At 41.7% G+C, this 26,308-nt stretch overlaps 1 protein-coding gene across 6 annotated transcripts in view; it reads left to right on the top strand.

Annotated features, from left to right (window-relative positions):
• The window catches only part of LOC134401121 (cytochrome P450 7A1), a 33,039-nt gene extending 7,042 nt beyond the window's left edge, over positions 1-25,997 (top strand). Inside the window, exons 1-7 of one of the 6 annotated variants that reach the window (XM_063129850.1) lie at positions 7,341-7,374; positions 12,597-12,716; positions 15,818-16,058; positions 20,103-20,710; positions 23,031-23,161; positions 23,610-23,785; positions 25,102-25,997. In XM_063129850.1, the coding sequence (XP_062985920.1) occupies positions 15,849-16,058; positions 20,103-20,710; positions 23,031-23,161; positions 23,610-23,785; positions 25,102-25,401 (1,425 nt within the window). In that variant the 5' untranslated portion in view covers positions 7,341-7,374; positions 12,597-12,716; positions 15,818-15,848 and the 3' untranslated portion in view covers positions 25,402-25,997. Of the gene's footprint in view, positions 1-7,340; positions 7,375-12,469; positions 12,717-13,535; positions 13,583-13,735; positions 13,884-14,074; positions 14,122-15,817; positions 16,059-20,102; positions 20,711-23,030; positions 23,162-23,609; positions 23,786-25,101 lie in introns of those variants that run through there. The other 5 variants (XM_063129848.1, XM_063129849.1, XM_063129851.1 and 2 more) reach the window with 5 other exon arrangements.
• Positions 25,998-26,308: the final 311 nt, after the last annotated feature.

The following is a 26,308-nucleotide window of genomic DNA, read 5'->3' as shown; positions in this document are numbered from 1 at the left end:
TATGATACGTGGACTTCCAATTGATGCTCTGTATTTTCATAGTTGCTGTTTGAAGGGAAGTGGGTGTACTGAATCACGCTTTCCCCCAAAACCTGTGGATATATCCTTGCAATGTTTATTACAGAGGAGTAATGATAGCTCATTTGTACTGTGGCTTTTCGTAACCACAAACTATTATCTATATGCTTATGTGCTCATGGGCTATCGTTTCTGTCAATCATGCAGCAGGGAAATTACAGCATTACAAAGACAGAAAGGAAATGTCATTGCATGCAGTATATGATGCAGTTCTGCCTCATTATAAAAAGAAATTGGAATTAGGACCCTGTTGAAGAATACAGAGACAGGAAAGGTCTATCAGGAAGTGGGTGGAGTGACATTCTTGCCTCAACAACCAAAGGAACTGAGCTTTTCCTGCAGCTAAACCTCAAATAGAATTTTATTACAAGATAAATTAATGAGATAGCTACTGTTCCTCTCCCCATCTGTAACACTTGATTCTGTGTCCTGGCCTCATGTTTATTTATTGATAATTTTTTATCTTACGAATGCAATCATCCAACATACCCAAAGCGACAATATTTTAAAAACACACATACTCAACTATTAACTAAATAAAAATAAATTTTAAAAAAAGAATCAGAAATAAGCATAGAACCAGTTTAGCTCTCATTCCCCCAAAAGCTCTCTGGAAAAGACTAATTCTTGCTAGGCTCTAAAAAGAGAGGAGAGAAGGGCTCAGCCAAGGTTCCCTTGGGATGAAACTTCATTATTAGGGGGACAACCATTAATAAGATCCTGCTTCTGGTGATAGCTACTCTAGCCTCCCAATGTAGGTGCACCATGAAGCAAGGCCTCAAAAGAGCACCTGAGCATATGGGAAGGTTCATTTTGGAGCTGGCGATCCTTTAGGTATGCATGTTTGAGGGCATTTAGTGCTTTATAAGTCAACGGCAGCACTTTAAATTGGGAGCCTGTGCAAATATGACGTTATTGAGTACACATCTCTCTCCAGCAAACTGTGCTGCATATCTGAACTTTACCAAGGGGAAAAGATTATAAATGAATGCAGGTGTGGGCAAGCTGTAGGCCTCCAGATGCCTTGGCCTCTACCTCCCATAAGTCCTAGTCAGCATAGTCAGGGGTGGGAGAGGATGGGAGTTGTAGGCTCATGAGTTGCCCAGCTCTGTATAATGTGTGCACCAGATCTAAGCTCTGTATTTAATGCTTGCAAAAAGGATAGGAATATGTAACATTCATATGTAAACTTCATAGCCCTGCAATTATATGGGGGTAGGGGTGGGGGAAGGTAGAGGATAAGAGCAGGGCCATAAATGTAGAAATGAACGACTTCCTTATTTCATGTCTAATGCTCAGACTGAACGTAGGACATTCTGGCATCTTTCTCTTTCTTAGAAAGCACCTTTGGCTGCTGGTGGTGGGGACTGGATCAGGGTTGCAGCATGGGTGCAAAGCGTTAAACCACCTCCTCCCATACCGTAGGCCCAATCCAAATCCATCCTACCACACAGTTGCTTTTTTCAGGAAGAAAAAGACACTCAGAGCTCCAAACACAGTGCTCCCACATCACAACTATTTTGATCCCAAGTTACTCCATGTCAATTTCCATTTCTACCTATTTTGTCATCATATTATTTAAATAGATTACTCCTTTCATCCTCCCACTTTTTTCTCCCTTTGGAATTGAGGATGGTTGTGACAGCACTATTGGAGACTGCAGGCACAATGATTCTTCTCGCTCTTCAAGAGTTCTTTATGATTACAAAATACTTAGGACTGAGGGTTCAGCTGCCATAGCCCTGTGTTATGCACCACAACGTTATAGAGGCTGCATGCAGTAGTCTCAGTAGGGCAAGGTAGAGAGAGAGAATTGCATATGGAGTACTTGTCACTTGAGTGCTAGACAAGTGAGCCAGAAACAAAACAAATTGTACAGATATTCTGATTATCAAAAGGCATTCTTACTTTCACATTGCAATCTTATGTAAGTTTACTTGGAAGTAAATGCCACTAAGCTCAGTTGGACGACTTTCTTTCTTATTTGTTTGAGTTAACAACTGTGCAAATGGTAAGGATTGCACCATCAATGAATGCTTAAAAAGTTAATAAAATGTGCTTACACTCCCCATTTTGCTCAAATTTACACAATCCTAGAGTTGGAGGGGGCCTTGTAGGCCACTTTGTCTAGTCTCATGTGCAATGCAGGAAATCCATAACTAGAGAATCTCCAACAGATGTCTGCCCAGCCTCTATTTGAAGACCTCCAGAGAGGGAGAGCCCAGAACTCCTCCCAAATAATAGGTTCCATTATTTAACCACTCTTACGTTCAAGACATTTCTCATAATGTCAACTGAAATCTACCCTCCTGTAAATTAAGACCATTAAATCTAGACTTACCCTCTGGGTCAGGAGGGAACAACTTTTGGTTTCTTCTTGGTGACGGCTCCTCACATATTTGAAAAGTGCTATCATGTCTTCTTCAGTCTTGTCTTCTCTAAACATAGGATTGCTTTTTCAAGCTTTCATTGTAGGACTTCCCCACCCCCCATATTGCTTAACATTTTAGTTGTACTCCTCTGAGCCTGTTCCGGTTTGGCTATATCCTTGTCAAAGTGCAGCACATAGAAACTGACTGATCATCTTCTGCGGTCCGGAAGAAATGTCACCTCTGGTCAGATTAACTAGTGAAACTGGTGTGTTGGGGTGGGGTTGATTTCTCCTCGAGTCTAAGGTTGCCTCACCTGCTTGAATAATGGGAAACTATGTGCTCTGCAAATGCATTTCTGTGATGCACTTGCTTTTGGCTTGTGACACAGTGTGGTCTTGTCTGTGCAGATCAATGGGGCATTGCTAGGTCAATGTCCCAGTACTGGAACATAAACTTGAATTCGATAGTCTATTGGTCTTTCCAGTTTTGATTCTGTAATAAACTAAAACTATTGTGATAACATTCTCTGATAATGACAGAAGCAGAATCATTGTCCATACAGAACACTACAACAGAAAGCTGTGCATGAATCTAGTAAATATTTATTTATTGCTTCTATTATTATTTTTAAATGGTTAAATCATGTTTTCAAAGGGTTGCTTTAGACTTCCTGCTTCATTTGACGGAGCAAGTGCAACACAAGTCATCCCATGTTGCAATAAGCAAAGTGGTAATCACTCTAACTGGAACATTATGCAACTTTGGAGATTCCTATTTTTCTTTCTTTTCTTTCTTTTTTACAGTAAATGTCTAAATTATTAATGTCTGGAATTGTATTTTTAAATACTTCAGAGTAATTAAATTATAAAGGACTAAAAAAAACCCTCCAGATTTTACGTTCACTGAAGTAAGGGTGAGCAACTGTAGAAGGTCCAGGGGACATTTTTGCTCCCATTTCTTCTCAATGGGAAGGATTTTAGTTTAAAAATAATAATAATAATAATAATAATAATAATAATAATAATAATAATAGCTAATTTTACCCCTTTAGTGCTTCATTGCAGCTATGGAGTGCTAAAACGGACAAACGTATCGAGCAAGCAAGCTAAATTCATGTTTTAATGTTTCAAAGCTGCTACAGAGTGCCATTTTGTTTATACATCTAAAATAAATAAATAATCAAAGGACAACAAGCTGTGTCCCCACCCCCAGTCCTAAAGTAACACATTCCAGAGAGTTAGCAATATTAAGCATGCTGTGACAAAATTAAACAAGCTTTATGTCACCTCTTTGTTGTGTTATGTAGGCAACTTTGGGAGGTCTGAAGGCCATTTTCAACCCCAGCAGCTGTCAAAAACAAGTGGGGAAATAATAAAATAAAATAAAGACAAAAATGGCATCCAGAGCTGCTATGGAGTGGCAAAACAGTCAAATTAGCTTGTTTGCAAGCTCCCCTTGATCCTTTTGGTCTTCTATAGCAGCTCCGGATGCCATTTTGTTTGCAAAAAAAAAAAAAAGTTTTTACATTGGGGTGCACTGGAGGGGGGGGGGGCTGCCCGTGTCCTGCAAGCTGCCCACTGCTATGTTCTATGAATTCTTTGTTGTTCATTCTAAAGTAGTAGTATGAAGTGTTGTGATCAGAAAAGGAAAAGAAGTATACACCACATCCCAGTAATGTTATATGTAAAGCTTCTGCCCACATGTTCCATTTCCCCACCCACTTAGCCTCTCTTGGTTGTGAGGCGTACAGCAGGGCCTCCAAAGCAGATCTTAAACTACAGATGGATTTATACATAAGGGGGTGATCTTTCAGATATCCTGGCCCAAAACCATTTAGTACTTTATAGGTAAGAACCAGCAACTTGGATTGTGCCTGGAAACAAATTGGATCCCAATCAGTTGCTACAGGGCTGTGTAATTTTGTAAACAAAGTGCACACCAGGAAGCAATCTGGCCACTGCATTTTGCAATAGTTGCAGTTTCCAAATGCTCTTCAGAGACAGCCCCACATAGAGCATGTTGCAGTAATCCAGACTTTACCAACCTGGTGCCCTCCAGTTATTTTGAACTGGGGGGCAACAGTTGAGGAAGAGTGCAGTAATCCAAGCAATAAATGATTAAGACATGGAACACCGACCAGATCCAAAGCTGAGCAAAGGTGCTGCTGGCCACAGCATCCACCTGGACCTCTAGGAGCAATGCCATATATAGAAAGACCCTAACCTTGCAAACCTGATCCTTCAGAGGGAGTGCAACGCCATCCAAAACACCCCCAATCCAGGATAAGCTTGTCTATTGACCAACAGTAACTCTATCATGTCTGGACTTCAATTTATTAGCCCACATCCAATCTATCACTTATTTCAGACAATGGTTCAGGACTTCAACAGTTGACATTAGGGGTGTGCATGGACCCCCCGCTCCGCTTCACTTCCAGATCCGCAATTTTTGGATCGGGCCGCTTCGCCCAGCCCCTGCTCCACCCGTTTCCGCTCCACTCCGCTCGGAGCTCCAGATCCGGATCGGAGCTCCGTTTTTCCCCCCCATAGGGTTGCATTGAAAGCTAAAAAAGTAAACAACTTTTTTTTGGTTCAAGTTAGAAACCTCATGTTTGGCACCATGACACCTCATGGACGTATAAACACGCATGCCAAGTTTCAAGGCAATCCCATCATCCCCTGATTTTTGAGGAATTTATGAAAATCGGGCACCCCATTCAGACCCCTGGGATAGCTCCGTCAATTTGCACGTTAGAAACCTCAAACTTGCCACCATGACAGCTTATCCATGTGTCCACATGGACGCCCAGACTCAAGGCAGTCCCATCATCCCCTGATTTTTGGCGGGGCTCTAACCTCTAACGCACCACCCATAACCCTAAGTCACACCCCTTTCGATTGCTCCGTCAATTTGCACGTTAGAAACCTCAAACTCGGCACCATGATAGCTTATCCACGTGTCCACATGGACGCCAAGTTTCAAGGAAATCCCATCATCCCGATTTTTGGGGAATTTTTGAAAATTGGGCACCCCATTCACACCCCTTTCGATAGCTCCGTCAATTTGCACGTTAGAAACCTCAAACTCGCCACCATGAAAGCTTATCCAGGGATACATACGCACGCCGAGACTCAAGGCAGTCCCATCATCCCCTGTTTTTTGGTGGGGCTTAAACCTGCAGACCTCTCAATGGGGCCATTTCAAAGGAAATCCCAACATGCCATGAATTGGGGAGTAGAGATCAACCTATATGAATCTTCTTCCACACTTGAAAAATGGATTTGGAACTTCCAAAACTCCAAGTGAGCACAGGAAGGACTTCTCCCCTGAGTCAAAGCCAGACACACACAACATCCCTGCAAGGCGGGCAGGGGAGGAGAGAGGGAAGACAGGCAGGCAGGCAGCAGACATTTCTGGGGGCATAAGAAAGTGAGCTAAGGATAAGCCAGTAATGCATATAAAATGGAATAAATAAATAAACGAAGGAGGGGTGGAATTAAAAGCAGCAATGTTGCTGAATAAACAGCAAGAAGAACTTTTTTTAAAAGGCTATATCTGTCTTTTACCAGCAATAGGGGGACGTGCCCAGGGGAGGGGGAAGCAGCAGCTGCCAATTTGACTGGTCAACCAGTCTTTTAAGAAGCAAGGCTGTCAGTTCAACTCATGAAAGCCATTGCTCCACCGCTAAGAAGTGGAACTGTCACTTCAACTCATGATAGGCATTGCTCCACCACTAAGAGAAGTAGACCACTCACTTCAACTCATGATAGGCATTGCTCCACCGGGTTACTCTCTTTGGAAGGCTCTGATGGCCTTCCAAGTACAGGAGAGAGTGGGGGCACGTCCACAATGAGATGCCCTAGGGGACCTCATCCCCTTGCACCACATCTTTTCAGTTGTTCTCCAAAGTTAGGGTGGGTAGCAGTGCTGTGTTTCTATCTCTTATTATTGGCTTAGTATATGATTTCACAAGTTGTGTTTGTGCATTTGGTGGGGCTACTGTTTTAAAAAACACTGGGAAAAGTCCGTTCAGACTAAGAAAGAGAAGTTTCCCAGAATCCCAAGTTACCCGTTTTTTCTATCTCCTCCTCCAACTTTGGGATCATGTGATCATGACCGGGAGTTGACTCTGCCCCTCAGCAATCGAAAAGGTAATCTTTTTCCCGCCTTTACCCTACTTTTTTAAAAATTCTAGCGCGCGACCTGCACCACGCAGAGAGGTGAGAGTAGTCTCAAAATGACCCCCATCCACGACTGTCTAAGCACAAGAATTTTCAGAGCGATAGCTTAAAAATCAACCCAGTTATCCCCGATTCTTTTCCGCAATGCAATCCTATGGGCGAAAACCGCCGTTTGACCCGCGCTGTCCCTGTTTGTTGACCCGATTTTAAAAAAAATATAGCACGCGACCCGCACAACGCAGAGAGGTGAGAGTAGTCTCAAAATGACCCCCATCCACGACTGTCTAAGCACAAGAATTTTCAGAACGATAGCTTCAAAAACAACCCAGTTATCTATGGGAGAAATGTTTCAAGATGGCGATCGGAGCGCTCCGCGGAAAGAGAAGCGCTCCGAAAATGGGCGCTTCTCTTCGCCTTGCTTCTAGGGGTCCGCGGTCCGCTTCTACTATGCCTCTGGGCAAGGCGGAGCAGGCCAATTCGCTCCTGCTTCTGCGCTTCTAATAGGAGCGGAGCACATGCCTAGTTGACATCAGTTGAAAAAATGTTACAAAGTTGGGTATCATCAGCATAGTGATGGAAACCACCCCGCAAATTCTGGATGACCTCTTCCAGTGGCTTCATATAGTATAAATGTTAAAAGTCAGAGGGGACAAAATAGAGCCTTGAGGAAACGAAGATACCAATGGCCAAGGGGATGAGCAATAGTTCCCCAGGACCGTCTTCCAGGGGCATCGTTCAGCCAGGTAGGATCAGAAACACTGCAAAACAGTGCCCCCAGGTCACATGCTGGCCAAACATCCCAGAAAGATGTTGTGGTCAATGGAATCAATTTGAATGCTGCTGAGAGCTGCAGCAGACATACTCTGTTCAAGTTCCCAGCATAGGACATCCATTAAGGTGATCAAAGGTGTTTCTGTCCCAAACTGGGCCTGAACCCAGAGTGGGGATCCAAACAATCAGCCTTATTCAGGAAAGCCATTGAAAGTTTTGTTTTTTTAAAAAAAAGAATGTTCTAAACTTTCTCATTCAAATAAAGACAAGTACCAGAAGGTAGAGTAAGTTGGCTTCAGAATTTTTCTTCACTTCGTCATATGGTATACTTGCACGCAAGAAACTCAACAGTACTGTATGAAATTCGTATGGCTCCCTCTGCTGGAGATTCTAAATTATCTTTTTTTTTAGTATAGCAGGTTTTTTTAAGAGATTGGCTTCACAAAGTGTGTGTGTGTGTGTGTGTGTGTGTGTGTGTGTGAGTGAGTGATCAAGTAAAATGCCAGACTGATTTTTTTCAGCTCACAAGGGAAGAAATAGTGGTGTTCTTCCACCCTGCTCTTTAATCTGCTGCTTAATAAAAAGATTACCAGAGGGCAGTATGACAGGAATCCTTGAGCATAGACTGCCAGAGAATGAAAAAAAAAAAAGTTGCTTGAATTTAGTTAGGTACCTTTGGAAGGTTTATAATATTGTAAATATTAATATTACTGAAAACACAAATTAATAAAATGCTTCCTTTGTTTAGAGATCTTAATCTGTAAATATTTATTGCTACATTTGCCTGTTTCACACAATCTTTGCATGTACACTGAACTGTGGGGAATGGGGTTTGTTGTTTATTCATTCAGTCGTTTCCGACTCTTCGTGACTTCATGGACCAGCCCACGCCAGAGCTTTCTGTTGGCCGTTGCCACCCCTAGCTCCCACAAGGTCAAGTCTGTCACCTCCAGAATATCATCCATCCATCTTGCCCTTGGTCGGCCCTTCTTCCTTTTGCCTTCCACTTTCCCTAGCATCAGCCTCTTCTCCAGGGTATCCTGTCTTCTTATTATGTGGCCAAAGTACTTCAGTTTTGCCTTTAATACCATTCCCTCAAGTGAGCAGTCTGGCTTTATTTCCTGGAGTATGGACTGGTTTGATCTTCTTGCAGTCCACGGCACTCTCAGAATTTTCCTCCAACACCACAGTTCAAAAGCATCTATCTTCCTTCGCTCAGCTTTCCTTATGGTCCAGCTCTCGCAGCCATAGGTTACTACGAGGAATACCATTGCTTTAACTATGCAGACCTTTGTTGTCAGTGTGGTGTCTCTGCTCTTAACTATTTTATCAAGATTTGTCATTGCTCTCCTCCCAAGAAGTAAACGTCTTCTGATTTCCTGTCTGCAGTCAGCGTCTGCAGTAATCTTTGCACCCAGAAATACAAAGTCTGTCACTGCCTCCACGTTTTCTCCCTCTATTTGCCAGTTATCAATCAAGCTGGTTGCCATAATCTTGGTTTTTTTGAGGTTTAACTGCAACCCGGCTTTTGCACTTTCTTCGTAATAATAGACCCCCGTCCATGCACATTCAGTTCAACCTGTCCAGGGAGACTACACAAGTGTAACTGTATGCATGTATGTAGAGCTCTTTTAGCACAATCTGGAACCCAGGAAAAACAGGCTATCCAGTTATGCGGAGAGAGACCTAGAAGAATACAGTTGTGCACAATTGTATATCCTAGCAGACGATTGATTGATTGATTGAATGAGTGTATGTCCTCCTCTCATGCAGTCATTGTACATAGTTCAAACATCTCCATTAACATTACTCAGATGTGGCAGTTCTACATTTGCTTCTGTGGCGTTACACCCACCCTAATGTATGTCTAGCATTTGTAAGTCTATTGTGTTTAGAATGTTGACCTAAGTGGGTGGAGATTGAATATCTTAGGAGGGGGGAGGAGGATATATAAGGGAATGTCTGAGGTGATAAGGTGTGGTGTTTTTAAAGTACTTGGGTTCAAGGGAGAATTGGAGGATCAGGGTAAAGAGGGTTGTCTTTTGAGTGTAGTGTGCAGATAGTCAGTTAGTATATATTAAACAATCCTGCTAATAAAGAAAGTTCAAGAGTGAAAGTGTGAGACAAAGGAAAGCGTGTATGAGAAGAGAGAAAGGATTGGATGAGAGGTTTTAACAAGGGTCTGAAAAGTTTTATTATGAAACAAAATTTGTGAACATTGAAATAAATTTTTATTCAGTTTATTTTACTACCACAAAAATCCCACGTGTCTCCTTGGCATTTATCATCTGCAGTTATATACATATAACACCCGTTCTGACATTAATTCACCATCAGCACATATAATTCACAGCGCATTATTTTATTCCTGAAATTATTCCGGCTTAAACCCTTTCTCCACATAGTTTGTAGAAAGGTGGTGTTTGTCCCTCACCTCAGGCTCATAAAGTGGTGGCGCTTAGCTTGAGCAGGGAGCATCCACGCACAGGCCTGTTGTAAAGAGCCTGTGTCGTGGCACAGCTTCCTGTTACATCTGTCCTCTATAACATCTCAATATTTCACCTTCCTCGCACACATTTACACCACAGACCAATATCTCTTTCCCTTTCCTTAATTAGATCTGGTTGTCTAAACAGCTGCATCCCATCCTGTGCCACATTCCTACATGCCTTTGGGCTGGCCATAGCTGCCTGGTATGAAACTACATCTAAACGAAAGACTTGGGACTCAGCAGGGGAATCCTGCCTGATTTCATACCCAGTGAAAACAAGGCCCAGGCCCTCACCCTATGAATTTGGTACTGGCAAGTTGGATGCTTTTCTTGGTATTGTTTCCTGGGGCCTGTCCTGATTGGAAGCTGCAGAATTTTGTTGTGTGAACATCAGTAAGGGAAAATTTGGGAAGTACATGGAGGAGATATTTGCACAAATTTATAGGCTGGGAAATAAACAAATGGGAAATTTGTGCAGCAGGAGTAACTGTTCCAAGAAAGAGCCTCTCAAACAGGGTGGGGAGCCAATAATTAGGGCTGTGCACGGCCCCCCCCCCCCGATCCTCTTCGGATCCCAATCTGCAATTTTCGGGTCTGCTCCACACCGATCCACCAGTGTTCTGCTCCGCTTCGCTGCGGAGCTCCAGATCCGAATTGGAGCTCTGTTCCCCCCCCCCCCCATAGACTTGCATTGAAATCCAAACACCTATAACTTTTTCTCTGTTAAACTTAGAAACCTAAAAATCAGCACCATGAGAGCTTATCCATGTATCCACCTTCATGCCCTGTTGGAAGTTAATCCGAGCCTCCATTGATTTTGGGGGGATTTTTGAAAAAAAACCACCCCATTTTCAGAAATGGGATTTACTCCAACATCTATACAGATACAAACTTGGAAGTGGGCAACCTCACAGATGCCATCCAGATCCATATTCATGGCAAGTTTCAAGCAAATCCAAGCATGCCCTGATTTTTGGCGATTTTTTTTCCTTTTAAGCATCACCCTCTAACCCCCATTCACACCCCTTTCTAGAACTCTGTCAGTTTTCATGTTAGAAACCTCAAAATTGGCACCATGAGAGCTTATCCATGTATCCACCTTCATGCCCAGTTGGAAGTCAATTGAAGTCTCCACTGATTTTGGGGGATTTTTTGAAAATCCCCCACCCCATTTTCAGAAATCCAAATAGCTTAGGGATTTTTAAAGCTGCAGACAGCTAAATGGGCTTTCCTTATTCATGGGCATTTCAAAGGAAATCCCAACATTCCATGAATTGGGGAGTATTTAAAGATAAACCTTATGAATCTTCTTCCAAACTTCAAAAATTTACTTGGAACTTCACGAAGTCTAAACAGGGTGAGTGCAGGAAGGAATAATGCCCTGAGTCAAAGCAAAACACACACAACTGTCCCTGTGAGGCAGGCACAGAAGAGGAGAGGCAGCAGCAAGCAGTGGCTATGCCCTGGCCTGAAGCACTGGGAGCAAGCATGCAAGTGGCTTGTGGGGTTGACCCACACAGCCCAGCTACATCTCCCAGGCACCAGGAGGGCAGAGAGGCAGGCAGAGAGATGCTACACACACACTGTGCCATAGATCTATGGAGAAATAAGTCCCAGGCAGCAGATCCCAATACCCCACAATGACAGCACCCAGGCGGAGGTGGGAAGGCAGGCATGCAGCAGACATTTCTGGGGGCACAAGTAAGTGAGCCAAGGATTGTTTCCACTTTTCAGGCCATCAAAGCCAGTAATGCAAACCAGCCCTGTGAGGCGGGAACAGCACAGAGAGATGCCTTTTGCATCCCATAACTAATGGGCTAGGAGGATAAGGGTAAAGCATTGTCTTCCTTCCTTCAGAGTTGATTGACTGCACTGTGATCACACAGCCATTAGTAAACAACAACAATAATAATGTTAATAATACCAGTACTAGTAATATTATTAATAATAATCAACAAGAATAAGAAGTTGAACCACAATGAAAGCCTGCCTGACTTCACTGAAGAGGGAAAGCCAGGAGAGCTTTGGCTATGGGGTGGTATATAAATTTAATAAATAAATAAATAAACCCAGCAGGGGTGGAATTAAAAGCACTGCAGCAGTGTTGCTGAATCACAACAAGTGTTTAGTCAAGGTATCCAGGTAAATTCCACATTCTATACAGATCTAGTCCAGCATTCTGTTCACAGAGTGGTGGGCCAGTCGTTGGCAGAAATCCCCAAAGCATGAATGATTGCAACAGCACCTTCCTGCCCATGTTCCCCAGCAACTGGTGTACATACACTTACTGCCTATGATACGGGGAGTAGCACAGAGGCATTGGGACTAGTAGCCATTGATAGCATTCTCCTCCAGGAATTTGTCTAACCCCTTTTACAATTGGTTGCCAACACTATGTCATGTAGCAGCAAATTCCATACTTTGACTATGCGCAGTGTGAAGATGTACTTCCTTTTATATGGCCCGAATCTCCCACCAATCAGCTTATTGAGTTCCAAGTGCGCGCGCACACACACACACACACACACACACACACACACACACACGGTTGGGAGGTGGAGACTGTAAACACTGAATCACTGCATAAAGTACAGGCAATGGTAATTAATAGTAGCCATTCACAAAACAGTTGTTGGGTAATACCACAGATGGCCTTGCATTAGTAAGCTGATTAACATATGTAAAAAACACCTTTGCCCCAAGCCACAGGAGATGGAGTTGAACCTGTTGAGGAACAGTAACTCAGCTGTTCATGTTGGAATCTGCCTTTGAAGTCCCTTTGTTTGTGAATGGCCACCCTAAGGTCAGCGACAGAGTGTCCTAGTAAGTTGAAGTGTCCCTGCACTGGTATTTGAATATTGTCATTTCTGAGATCAGTTCAGTTATTTTTATTGTGATTAACAGACCAGAGGTAAAAGCAGTCAGAGAAATGTTTACAAACGAAATATAACAGCATAAGTAATGACCCTGTTCAGATGACATGCTAACCATAGTTAGGCTGCTAACAATTTTGCAGCAAATGGTTAGAGAGCACATTTAAACTGTGGTTATGTAACCACCATGGTTAGGAATGAGATTAGGTAGGGTTTCTGAGGGAACCTTGGTTTCCCAAGCTTTTAGAACTGATAAGTATAGTTTCTTGAAAGCCACACAATACAGCCACTTTTTAAGCTTGTGAATTTTAAGAAACAAGAATGGCTCATGGTAATATTAATGTACTTAGGCACATCTAAACCGCATTTCCCCCATGCACTCCAGAACCTTAACTGATGAGTGAGATGAACTTCATTTTGACCACATCTACAGCAAATTGAATGAACAAATCAGTTGGGTACCGCTACAATGAGAATTGTTTTTGTTGTTATCAATTTAAATCAAATCTCAGGGACTTTGAATAATATCTCAGATTCAATCCTAGATCCACCTTGACCAACCAAGTTTTGATCCCTGGCCTATCCTATCACCTTCCTGGCAAAACACCTCTATTTCTGAATTCCAACTTGGCAAGCCTAATAGGGGTGGAGTCACCAGAGTGGGGGCACTTCCCTTAAAGCTAAGCTGGAACTATAAACTGTACTTGTCAAATCAAAACACGTTGGAGAGACATTTTAATTATCAGCTATTAAAGCTCTTTGATTACTTTTGACCGTCACTGATAAGCGATAATCAGCTCAAGGCCACCATCTCAGGTATGTAATCCAATTCTTTACAAAGAATTCAGTCCAACTGCAGGCATAGAAATTTTGTCCAGAAATGGTTAATTAATAGCTTACATAGGTTATTTTAGTTCAATGAAGTGAAATAGGTGAGTCTGCTGAATATAAAAAGTGGCCCCTTGTCTTCTCTATCAGTCTCAGACTTCTGTGTAAACCATTGTTTCATACTTGAGATTTCATTTTAGTTGTCTGAAATGTTGGCACTGGTTTTGTCATGGGGACTAGTGGTGATGCTGTGCTGTAGTGTGTGTTTAGTTTTGGGAATAAGAAGAAGGTAAGGTGGACTATTTTCATACATTCTTTGATGAATTTGGACTTTTTCCTCTCCTTTAAAATCATAATAAGTATATTTATTTTTTTAATATATGTTTAACAAAAATTAGTTTAACTATTTAATAGGTATAATTATTCACTTTTCAGGTATACAGTACATGCCTTAGAAAACATTAGCAGAGATGTACCATAATCTGACTTTGTTCAACATAAGTATCAAGGATCATTATGTGTGCAAGGTATTAAGTTATATAAATTGGAATAATAAAAGCCTGATTTATCAGAAGCAGCCAGCATTGCAGATTCTTTGAAATCAGCTGGTAACATGGTCTGCATAATATATGCAGAACACTTCTCATTTCTCCTATGTTGTCTTCATAGTCTTTCTATTTTAGTTGTTTTACTCTTGAAAATTAAAATTAAAGATTTAAAAGATTGATGTTTACTGTCCATTGAAAGATAAGTAGATGTATTATTAAACTGTAATTTGCTTCAGATACCCAAATGAAGAGATATATGCAAGGACATAACAATTCAGCATATCAAATTAAGCTTGTACTTGTTGGTCTGTGCCCCCAAATGATACTGGGAAATGACAAGCTTGATTCAAAGATGAAGCCTGAAATGGAAAAACTGCTTACAATAACCAGTTTATATTTCTTTGATGGGTTCAGGTTATTTAACATTGTTCTGTTGTTGTTGTTTTTGAACACTCCTGAAGTGCCTATTATTTTCTAGGGAAATCTGCTAATAAATAAATAAATAAATAAATAAATAAATAAATAGATAATTTGATTTTACAATCTTTGATTACCCATGAGATTCATGATAAACAATATTCCTTTTTCCATTAAGCTTTCCCCCCGTTTACATGAGTTTACCATACTTTCAAAGGTTACTTGACTTATTGCTGTATTGGGATTTAAAGAGAAGCATGTCCAAATATGAGATACCTATTTATGCATAATATCAGGATAATTTCATAATCAATAGAGATGGATTTTCAGGTTTCAATAGGGTGGCCATAACTTATTCATACTAACAATGCCATAAATGTGTGCCGCAGTCCAGCTTTACTTATGGGCAATTTGTTGTGCCTAGCATTTGATGGCTTTGGCTGGGGGAAAGTGCATCTATGTGCACTACCAGAGATGCACCCAAAGTGTTCAAGGGGGCATAGTTGAGCATCATCATGTGGATGTGCTGCACCTCGACATTGTCCTATGCTTGTGTGAGGTGGCTTTTTGCACACAGATCTCCATTATGAAATTAGAGCAGAGGTAGATCAGCTACCTCAGTAAGAGCTGAAAAGCTTGATTTCTACACAAACATGCAAGCACCAGCAATATGAGTAGACATATTGTTCAAAAGAGCAAACAAAGAAGAGCAGTCAAAAGTTAAATCAAACAGATATTGCATCTATTGCACCAAATGACTTGCCAAGTCTGGGTCTGGGTGTTCTGCCTGAATCTCCAAGAGGTATTTTATTCAGCCATTCAGATTTTCATATCTCTTTCAAAAAAAAACAACCCCTTACATCCATGGCCTACAGTATTGACTGGGTAATAAAAATTATCTGAACAAACATATTTTGCCACGAACTACTATTTCTATTTAAAACAATAAGGCATAACATGCAAGAGTAAACAAGGTAGAATTGATATGTTTAAAAGGGAAAATAAATTTCACTGAATTTTATTTACAGTATGTGTGATGCATTCTCATTATTGAGGCAACAAGCATCTTTATTGTGCTAAAGTCATTGTCTGTTGGTTATCTACCGCCTTCTTAGTGGATTTATTACCCAAATGAGGGCAATTCTTTCTAGCAAAGATGGAAGTTGCATGCTATAAATAGATGCTTGCACAGCAAATGTGAAGGTCAAACCTTAATTTACAACCCTAATCTACTCCATGTATGTATTGCCTTTTGCAGACGTCCAAGTGAGCCGCCCTTGGAGAATGGGATGCTGCCATATTTCGGCTGTGCTTTGCAGTTTGGGGCCAATCCTCTCCATTTCCTTCGGGAAAGACAAAAGAAATATGGCCCCATTTTCACTTGCCGATTGGCTGGAAAATATGTTCATTTTCTCACAGATCCCTTTTCGTATCATGCAGTGATGCAACAAGGAAGACATCTGGATTGGAAAAAGTTCCACTTTGCAACTTCTGCAAAGGTAGCATTTTTTTTTAAAAAAAATTATCATCAGTAATAAAACAAATTTTCTTTTTAAGTATAATAAAAAGGGAAGAAAATGCTCAGTCTAAAAACCATGAGAGCAAATAGCTAAAGTTGGCATTGGCAGTGCAACATCATGATCATAACGTTGCACTGATGTTCTAGAACCAAGATCCCCATTAAGTTATTAGTTTCTCACCATATACATCTCAATAATTCAAGCTACCTTCACTATAAGCCTTAAAGGATCTTCCTTAATGTATAAAACATTGTTTTTTTACTTGTAGACTTAGATTAATCAATATTGGTGCATTTAAGGTAGTGAATCGCAGATTGCTGTAACAGATATTAATATCTTGTATAGATCCTATGAACTGAATTGCAATAATGTATTGTATAAGAGCATGTATACATAAGACCATTGGTGGAAAAAATATTCAGTTTAACATTTTAACTGGCCAGTCCTACCATATTTTTTTAGGAATAGGTTTGACTGATTCCAGCTGCAATCCTATGCACTCTTACTGTGCACAGCACACTGAACACAGTGAGGGTTAATTTTGAGCAGGAGTGCAAAAGGTGCAGCCTGTAAACACCCCATGAAGCCCTGTCTGGAGGCCCCTGAGAGCCCTATTGGAGGGGCACCTACAAAAAAGGAAGTTAACTCTGAGGTTAACTAAGGCTAATGTGTGTTGCTTGGGTTGTCCAACATAGATGGACAGATATCAATTGCTTTCATAATCTATCAGAGGATTTATTGTATGTTATTTTAGGGTAAAATAACATACAATTTTTTGTGGGGGTGGGTGAGAGAGAAAGGGAGAGAGAGGTGCCATATATGAGTTGCATGTGAATGTGCATGTGTGCATATGTGCGTACTGTTTGTGTAACCTTCTTCTGGTAAGATCTTAGGGTAGCCTCCTGGCATAACACTGCCCCCTGCTCCCTATTCCTGATTTCACCTGCCTCATATGGTTAGCCCACAGAGAAGGAATGGCTTAATATTCAGGCCTTAGCTATCTACCTTCTCCTCAGCCTTTTCTCAAATCCTTCTATCACACACACTAACCAACCAACCAACCGGCCCTGTCTCAGACCACCCACTGATTAACTGAATCCCTAACCAGGGGGTGATCTACACTACTGCTTTAAAGCACTTTAAAGTGCTTTATAACAGTTTTGACAACTGTTGGGGCCCAAGACACACTGCATATACAGTTTTCAAAACGTTTTCAAAGTGCTTTAAAGCGCTTTAAAAGCAGTAGTGTAGATCCCCCTGTCATTTCCTAACTGCTCTTTTCCACCAATCAAGAACCCTCCAGTGAGGGAGGAAGCAGCAGCCAGGCACCTCTCCACCTTGCCTGGGTCCAGCTCCAGCTGAGAGCCCCCTCCCTCCTGCTACCAACTGTCACTGCAGAGGCCACCAGTGAGGGAGGAAGCAGCAGCCAGGCACCTCTCCACCGTGCCTGGGTCCAGCTCCAGCTGAGAGCCCCCTCCCTCCTGCTACCAACTGTCTCTGCAGAGGCCACCAGTGAGGGAGGAAGCAGCAGCCAGGCACCTCTCCACCGTGCCTGGGTCCAGCTCCAGCTGAGAGCCGCCTCCCTCCTGCTGTCAACTGTAACTGCTGAACTTTGCAACTAAGATTGTAGTGCCTGAATTTGCTTTCCTTTCCCCCCCTCCTCCTCCCTCCCAATCCCCTTTTCTTTTGTGTCATGTCTTTTAGATTGTAAGCCTGTGGGCAGGGACTGTCAAGAAATACTTTTGTAAGCCGCCGTGAGAGCCTTTTTTGGCTGAATGGCAGCATAAAAATCCTTAAATAAATAAAAAAAAATCAGAGTTTGATGTTTCCCAGACCAATCAAAATTGAACTTAACTGATCCAGGCCCCATCTAGAAGTCTTAAAAGCAATTGTCCCTCTCTCCCCATTGAGAACCTGTCCATACGCAGCAACTACTGAGGTTTAGGGCTCAGGCCTACACAGATACATTGTAGCCTTAAAGAACAACAATGATGTCCCCAGAGAGAGATTTCATCTCTCTAATGAATGTAATGTGCCAAGGGTTAAAGATGGCTTCTCTGCCAAAGGGTGGCTATATGCCAGATTTGCATTCCTTAATGGTGGACATCATGTCCTAGCAGACAAAGGGAAAAACTTTCAACCAATAGAGCATCGAATGTAACCTATGACTCATTGAGATTATGCACCTTAACTTGAAAATTGAACGTAACTTAATTTGCTAATCCAGAATTGACCAATAGAAGGGTTAGAAAGAGACTAACACCCTCTTGTAGTCAGGGCCTATATATACTGTGAGATTCATTTGTTCTGGGTACTCCATCTTGTGGAACCGGAGAGCACCCCCATACTGCAGTATCGGAAGTAAATGGATTAAGTGTATTCTCCAGCCTCGTGTGTTTGATTGGCTATTAACGCGCCGGGGAAGCGGGCCTTTAAATCCCTGGTTAAGGGACAACAATAAGAGTTATTTACATTTATTTATTTATTATATTTTTATACCGCCCAATAGCCGAAGCTCTCTGGGCAGTTCACAAAAATTAAACCATAATAAAACAAGCAACAAGTCTAAAAACAAATACAAAAATACAGTATAAAAAGCACAACCAGGATAAAACCACGCAGCAGAAATTGATATAAGATTAAAATACAGAATTAGAACAGTAAAATTTAAATTTAATTTAAAATTAAGTGTTAAAATACTGAGAGAATAAAAAGGTCTTCAGCTGGCGATGAAAGGAGTACAGTGTAGGCGCCAGGTGGACCTCTATGGTCCTTTGCCACTGCAGAGAAAGCCCTCTTTCTAGTTGCCACCTGCCTCACTTCCTTTGGCAGGGGCTCACAGAGAAGGGCCCCTGTGGATCATCTTAAGGTCCGGGCAGGTACATATGGAAGGAGGCTTCCTTCAAATAACCTGGGCCCAAACTGTTTAGGACTGTTAATACCAGCACTTTGAATCGGACCCAGACCTGGACTGGCAGCCAATGAAGTTGTAAAAGGACTGGTGTAACGTGGTCTCACCGGCATTTGTTCATGAGGGTTGAAAGCTTTAACATTCCAAAAGATTTCTCTTCCCCATCAGATTCCTCCAGAGAGCAAAGTCGTCTGGCTGGCTGGTTTTCAGATCCATGGTCCTCTTTAAAATATAGCCTTTTTTGCCAAACAGATAGCCATTAAAGTGATGGTTTCTGTAATCTGAAAGAAAAGCTTAAAGGTTACTTTCAAATTTAGTAGTTAATATCATTTTCTTATCTGCCTTTGTAAAATCAGAGCCTACTTCCAACTCCTATTGGAGACACTTTAAAAGTCCTCTCAGCTTAAATGGATACTGAATAAGGGTCCTAAATAGCCATACTTTATTTATCAGCATCAATCAGTAGGCTACATGTTTATTAATTCCTCAGTCTTTTGCTTTTCTTTTATATTCCTGCTCTAAATTATGTAGAAAATAATTTGCATCTGATTTCTCTTGTACATTATTATTCACTTAGGCCAGGATCCAAAGCACTGTGCACAATATTCTTACACACAAGAACTTTTCAGTTCTTTGTTGTTTATTCGTTCAGTCGTTTCCGACTCTTCATGACTTCATGGACCAGCCCACGCCAGAGCTTTCTGTCGGCTTTACCCAAAGCTATACTACCAGGAAAAGTACAAGAGGTGGCATTATTTCACTAGCACTTCTGCAACCACTAGCAGTGCTAGTAGTGCAAGCAATACCTAGTTGTAATGAGTTGCTCAACCACTTGTGTAAGTGGAATCAAAATATTGGATTTGGTCCTTGCACAAAGATGAAAATGATGTTTATGTAGATGTTCTGCACCAGTGGAATTATAGCACTGAACACAACCCTTGCTGCCCCTCCTCAAGCCCTCATGGGTGGAATAGTCTTTAAAATCAGCACACTGTTCACATGGCAGCAAGGGGAGGGAGAAGAGATTGGATGGCTGGGTGGGTGGATGAATGGATGGATGGATAGAAAGGATGATGATGGGTGCAATTAACATCGCCTATATTTGGTGACAGGTGTTTGGACATGGGAGCATTGACCCAAAAGATGGAAACACCACTGAGAATATGCAACAGACCTTTACTCGAACCCTACAGGGTAATGCCTTAACATTTCTCAATGAAGCTATGATGGAAAATCTGCACTACGTCATGGTGGAGTCAGTTGCACCAAAAACAAATGATTGGATTACCAATAAGCTTTATGAATTCTGCTGCCGTGTGATGTTTGAATCTGGGTTTTTAACCCTGTTTGGTTCAGAGTTTAACACAGGCCATGACAATATCCTTTCTTCTAACCAAGAAGCCCAGAGAGCAATTATCCTCAATGCTCTGAAGAACTTTAAGGAGTTTGACCAAATTTTTCCAGCTCTTGTAGCTGGTCTGCCAATCCACCTATTCAAAAGTGCCCACAGTGCAAGAGAGAAGCTGGCTGAGGCATTGCTCCACGAGAACCTTAAAAAAAGGGAGAACATTTCTCAACTCATTTCTCTCCGCATGTTTTTAAACGATACTCTCTCCACTTTTGATGACAAGGAAAAAGCAAAGACCCATCTTGCAATCCTGTGGGCTTCACAAGCTAACACAATACCTGCTACCTTTTGGAGCTCATTCTATCTTATGAGGTGAGTACCTACATTGGCTCTGCTACTATAGAAATGGTCCCCAGCCTTTTTGGCTCAGTGAGCACTTTTGGAGTTTTGACAGTGTGTCATGATTGCTCTCGCAAAATGGCTGCCATGAGGGGCTTGCCCATTCTGCCATGGTGGTCACGGCTGGTCACACAAAAGAAATCATTTCTGAGAAGGCAAAATGGCAAAATGAAAAGAAAAGTAACTTGCCCAAGATCCTAAATTCAAGGCAGAAATGGGATCTGCGCTCTGAAACACAAAACAATGCTTTTGAACCCAGATAAAGATGGTACTGGAGGGCAGCATTTTGCTTTGCAGCATGCATGCTACCTTCACAGTTAAAAACAAAATCTCAAGAAATAAAAACAAAACAAAACTGGAGAGGCAGGAAGCCTGGTAGGCACCAAAAAATGTGTCCAGGGACACATCACTGGAGAAACCTGTTCGATATTGTGCTGCTTCCTCTTGATTGCAGTTACCTCAGATTAGTCTCAGATCAGCCTCAAATCAGTTACCTCAGATCATAGTAAGTTTCATTTACCAAATGAAATTTACTATGGTGGACATTTTATGACTTGGTACATTGGGCATTCTGTATTAGTGATGGGGCAAAAAACTGCCTGGGCCCATGAGGGCAGCGGATGCTCCTGCATCTGGCCCTCCCAGGCCTCGACGGATGCACCTGGTGGATTTTTGCCCCATTGTGCCTGCAGGACAAAGGGGGCTCAGGCAGAACTCTGGGCGGCTGCCATGACCACAGCGAGGGAAAATATGCAAATTTCCTCTTAATACAAGAGGGCCTTTAAGCCCACAATTGGCGCGGTGTGGAGGGAAGCAAAGTGCATTTCCCGGGGCCTCCGGAAAGTGCACAATTCCCCATGCATGTTAATAGTATGCTGGGGGATTTGTGCACTTTCTGGAGGCCCCAGAAAGTGTGCATCACAGAGCACTCAGCCTGGCTGGCTCTCGGAACAGGGCTGGCCAAGTAGCGCTTGGCGAACTCGCCGGGTGGATGCCCTGCAAGGTCATCATTCTTTAATCTGTATTGTCCTGCATTTGTGTTCATTAAGGTGTGGGTGTGTTTTTAATCTCTCCATTCCCTCATATTTCTGATCATGTTTGTGGACCATAAGGTTACCCATGGATTATTCTGTACATAGTGCCTTTTGCCAATAAAACCTTTTACAATGCTACGGTAGTTATGCTTTCATAGATCCATTCCAATCAATAAAGATAAGCATTATTGTGGAATGCACAGCAGCGCTGCCCATGCCTTGCATTAATGGATGCTTTCAGAGCATAAGAAAAAGCTTCCAGTCTCAGGAATTGTGGTCAGTCATCCAGTTCTCACTGAAAGCTTTTAAAGTTAGCTGACGGCACCTAAGGTTCTTCCTTGTATACACTGGTTTTACAGCAATTTTTAAATGTGCGTGTTGACACGCTATCTGTTACAGATATGAATTTAGTTCTACAGATCAGTTTAGTTAAAATATGCAAAGTTCCATTTTCTAGAGCAGGAATGCAGAAGCTCAGGGGGCAAACTCCAGCCCTCCTTGGATCCCAATGTGACCCTCCAGGGTTCCCCAGATGGCCGCACCCCCTTTCCCCCAACTACTAATCATTTGGTGATTTCCTGGCTTTTGGGCATCCCCCTCCTCCATTCTAAAAGGTTGAGATGCCTCTCCTAAGGTTGGTTACTGGCAGAAAAAGTGTTAAGCTAAAATATGCTGGTATTTTTGGTCCTGCCCTTTAGCCTTTGATCCTACCTCTGTAGCCTTTGGTCCCACCTATGACTGGAATGTGAGGCCCCTGAGAGCTTCTCCAAAATGAAATGTGGCCTTTGGGCTGGAAGAGGTTGAACACCCCAGTCCAAGAGCTTGTTCTTCTACAAGCCAAGATAGGGTAGCTTGAGTACTCAGCTTAATCTTGAACAGATACTTGAGGGTCTTGGCCGAAGGCAGGCTGTTCGGAGAAGGGGGTGTTATGTACTGGAACGCTGGATTTGGGTGGTACTGTGGAATGTGGTAGTCTGATCACAAGGAGGTTTTGAGTAGGCTGAGCTCTTGCGCAAGCAACCACACGTTTCCTGCTGGGACTAGGATAGCTAAGGCAGCCAGGGCTCAAGTCTTTCCTTGAGTCCAGCTTGACCTTCCAAGAAACCCGCTCAGAGCACTCTAATAAGGCCTGTCTGCAACTCATCCCCATCATGGGATACCTCTAGGCAGCGACACTTGTGCTTCTGTTGACGCTCACTGTATGGACTAGATTATGGCCAATATTTGTATTGTGATTTCAATATGCCTTTTTATTTCAGGAACCCAGAAGCAATGAAAGCAGCTACTAAAGAGATGCAAAGGGTATTAGAAAATGCTGGTGAAAAGATAGACTCAAGTAGGAAACCTGTTTCCCTGAATCGAAAACAGCTGGATGACATGCCTGTATTAGGTATGCTTGGTTAACATGTATTGAAGTACTTGGAACTTCCACCACATACTAATGACCAACAAATACCCGCCAATGTTTAGGGAGTACTAATCATTGGAATGAATCAGCTATACAATAGTCTGGTCACATTATTAAACATGTTACACCAATGAAAAAACAGCATCCAGATATGTTAGACCAATCAGTTTCTTTTCTTTCTTGTCCCCAATGACCTCTTGGGGGGATCTACACAACTGCTTTTAAAGCACTTTAAAGCACTTTGAAAACATTTTGAAAACTGTATATACAGTGTGTCCTAGGCCCCAACAGTTGTCAAAACTGTTATAAAGCGCTTTAAAGCAGTAGTGTAGATCCCCCCTTGTTTTAGTAGGTGACATTACTTTCGATTTCACAATTTGTGCAGAAGCAGACAGTATTTAGGTTAAAGGCTCCTTTTTTCACCACCCAGATAGCATTATCAAGGAAGCAATAAGGCTCTCGAGTGCATCCATGACAGTCAGAGTTGCAAAGGAAGATTTCGTTTTGCAATTAAGCAGCGGCTCCTACAATATCCGCAAAGATGACGCCGTAGCTCTTTATCCCCAGCTGTTGCATTTTGATCCAGAAATCTATTCTGATCCCCTGGTGAGTAATTTACAGCTTCAAATACAACTGCATATCTCAGCAGAATTTGGTACGTTGCTTGCAGTAAAGCACTCAACATCAATAGTGTTGTCTCTCTATAGGATACACACACACACACACACACACACACACACTGTTTTTTTGCTAGATGAACTCTGGGGTATGTGAGAGCTTTTTACCAGAAATAAAAGGAATTAGTTCAGTGTTCTGGATAAGGCAAAAAAGAAAAAGAAACACTTAGCACCATTAGTTGGATGCCAAACAAGCTCTAACTTTAGTAAACAAGTCAGATCAATAGAATTATCCTATACCTGTTTGCACAGAGGTAAGTCCCATTTAGTTGAATGTGGGTTATTCCAAGGTAAGTGTATACAGAATTGCCTAAAAAGAATCTTGTGTTGGGCAAGTGTGTTGTATACCCTCTAAGCCTTACCTATCAAAGGCTGTCAGGCACTTCCTAACAGCACAGAGGCATCAATGACTCTCCTGTCTGATAAGGGAGGAATATCCACAGTCCAGTTATGCATAGGAATTCTTCTCAAACTTCAGTTGCACATGAAATGGAAAATCAAATCCTTCCCTTTTAGAATCTCTCTGGAAACCCAGCCACCCAAGGCCAGCTGGAATTAAAGAATACATCTGTATATTTACTTATGAACTGGTAGGCACTAGGCAGTAAAAGCTCCTTAGCATTCAGAACTTCTGTAATAAATACTAAGCACAGACCCCAGTATCAATGGACAGTGGAAATACCACTGAGGGACAATATTAAAGGCATTTTAACTAATCTGCTTATAATTGGCCATGTATTTTTCTTTAGAAAAGGCCCAGATGCCCTAAAGCTAGATCAGAATCATGGTGAGGAGGAAAAGGGATAAATACCTCTCCATTTCCACACCAAACTTTTTCCTCTTCTGAAGCTGCTAATGGTCCCCACAGGGCTGTTTTAAAACGTATTCATATTGAAATGTGAGTTTGATACATTCCAGAAATTTATAGAATCTTCATTTAATTTAAACTTGTGGCTCTTTACAAAAGAGTGTACTATTTTCATAACTCTGGAACGAGTGATGTTGGAATTTACTTTGCACTTCAATATTTATGTAATTAAAGATGCATTTATTTCAGTATTTGTATGTTATTTTTACCTTTTGAAAAACAGTCCAGAATGACTAGTAAGGCAAGTTTGTTGAGGAATGCCCTATATACGAGGACAAGGCACACATTTCACGTTTCATTGGTAAATCAGAAATAATCTTATGGTGACCTTAAACGAACTTGAGTTTACAACTGCATTGTTTTGGCCTTTGTTTCAGACATTCAAGTATGACCGTTATCTTGAAGAAAATGGAGAAGAAAAGACCACTTTCTACCGCAATGGTCGCAAATTGAAATATTATTATATGCCATTTGGAACAGGACTTGCAAAATGTCCTGGAAGATTGTTTGCAGTTCATGAAATTAAGCAGTTTCTGACTTTGCTGCTTTCCTATTTTGAAGTGGAGCTTGACGACAAGAATGTCAGATGCCCTTCTTTAGACCAATCACGAGCAGGACTCGGTGTTTTGCAACCCACAAGTGATGTTGATTTCAAATACAGATTAAAACTTCTATGAATGTGTGGAACAAAAATATCTCTTTATATACAGTCCCCAAAGGGGTGAAAAGATGCATGCAATGGTGCCAATGCAATGCATTAAGAATAATGAACACTCAGAGAAACTGTCAATGTTGCTTAAAATGGTTTGTATAGGAAACATTTGCCTTTGTACATCTGATTTCAGGATGCAATTCTTGAGTTCTGAAATAGTAAGAGACAGTCCAGTCCATTAAGTGTACTGTTAGGTCTTCAGGGGAACTTTTGAATCCATAGTAGGAGTAAATGGAGAGAATATAATTGACCTTCTGTACCCCTGAGAGGCTTTCAAGTTGCTGGAGAGAGGGTTACTTCACCACTTTTTGTAGAACTCTCTTGCGTTATGCTGCCTTTTACGCACTTGCAAACAAAGCTTGCAGACAAACATTGGATTAGGGGTTAGGATTTAGGTCATTGGAGTGGTTCGTACAACACACAATGATCTCTGGAAGAGTATGGAACACTGATGTAAACAAGGCCAGGGCTGCCTTTACACTTCTGTATGTGGACATTCAGAATAGCTGAGCATCAAAGTATAAATGCTTCAAATATAACATTTTCCCAAACGAAAGTGTGTGTGTGTGTATATGTGGTGGGGGGTTTTTTTTGGGGGGGAGTGTTTTGGTATTGGTTTTTCTTTGTTTTTAGATGATATTTTCTTAATAAAATATTTTTGATCGCCTTGGAAAGGTGTCTGATGAATCTTGTGAAACGAGTAAAAGAAACAAATGAAAAACCCAGCATTGCACTGGGAGAAGGGGAGATGTCTGATCCCTCAACATCATGGGAATTCCCCCAGCTCATACAATTCTTAGTGAGGATTGTCTCTTCTTCTTCTTCTTCTTCTTCTTCTTCTTCTTCTTCTTCTTCTTCTTCTTCTTCTTCTT

This window comes from Elgaria multicarinata, chromosome 7 (genome assembly GCF_023053635.1).
Source record: "Elgaria multicarinata webbii isolate HBS135686 ecotype San Diego chromosome 7, rElgMul1.1.pri, whole genome shotgun sequence".
NCBI lineage: Eukaryota > Metazoa > Chordata > Lepidosauria > Squamata > Anguidae > Elgaria > Elgaria multicarinata.
This window is presented reverse-complemented; position numbering and strand designations above follow the sequence as displayed.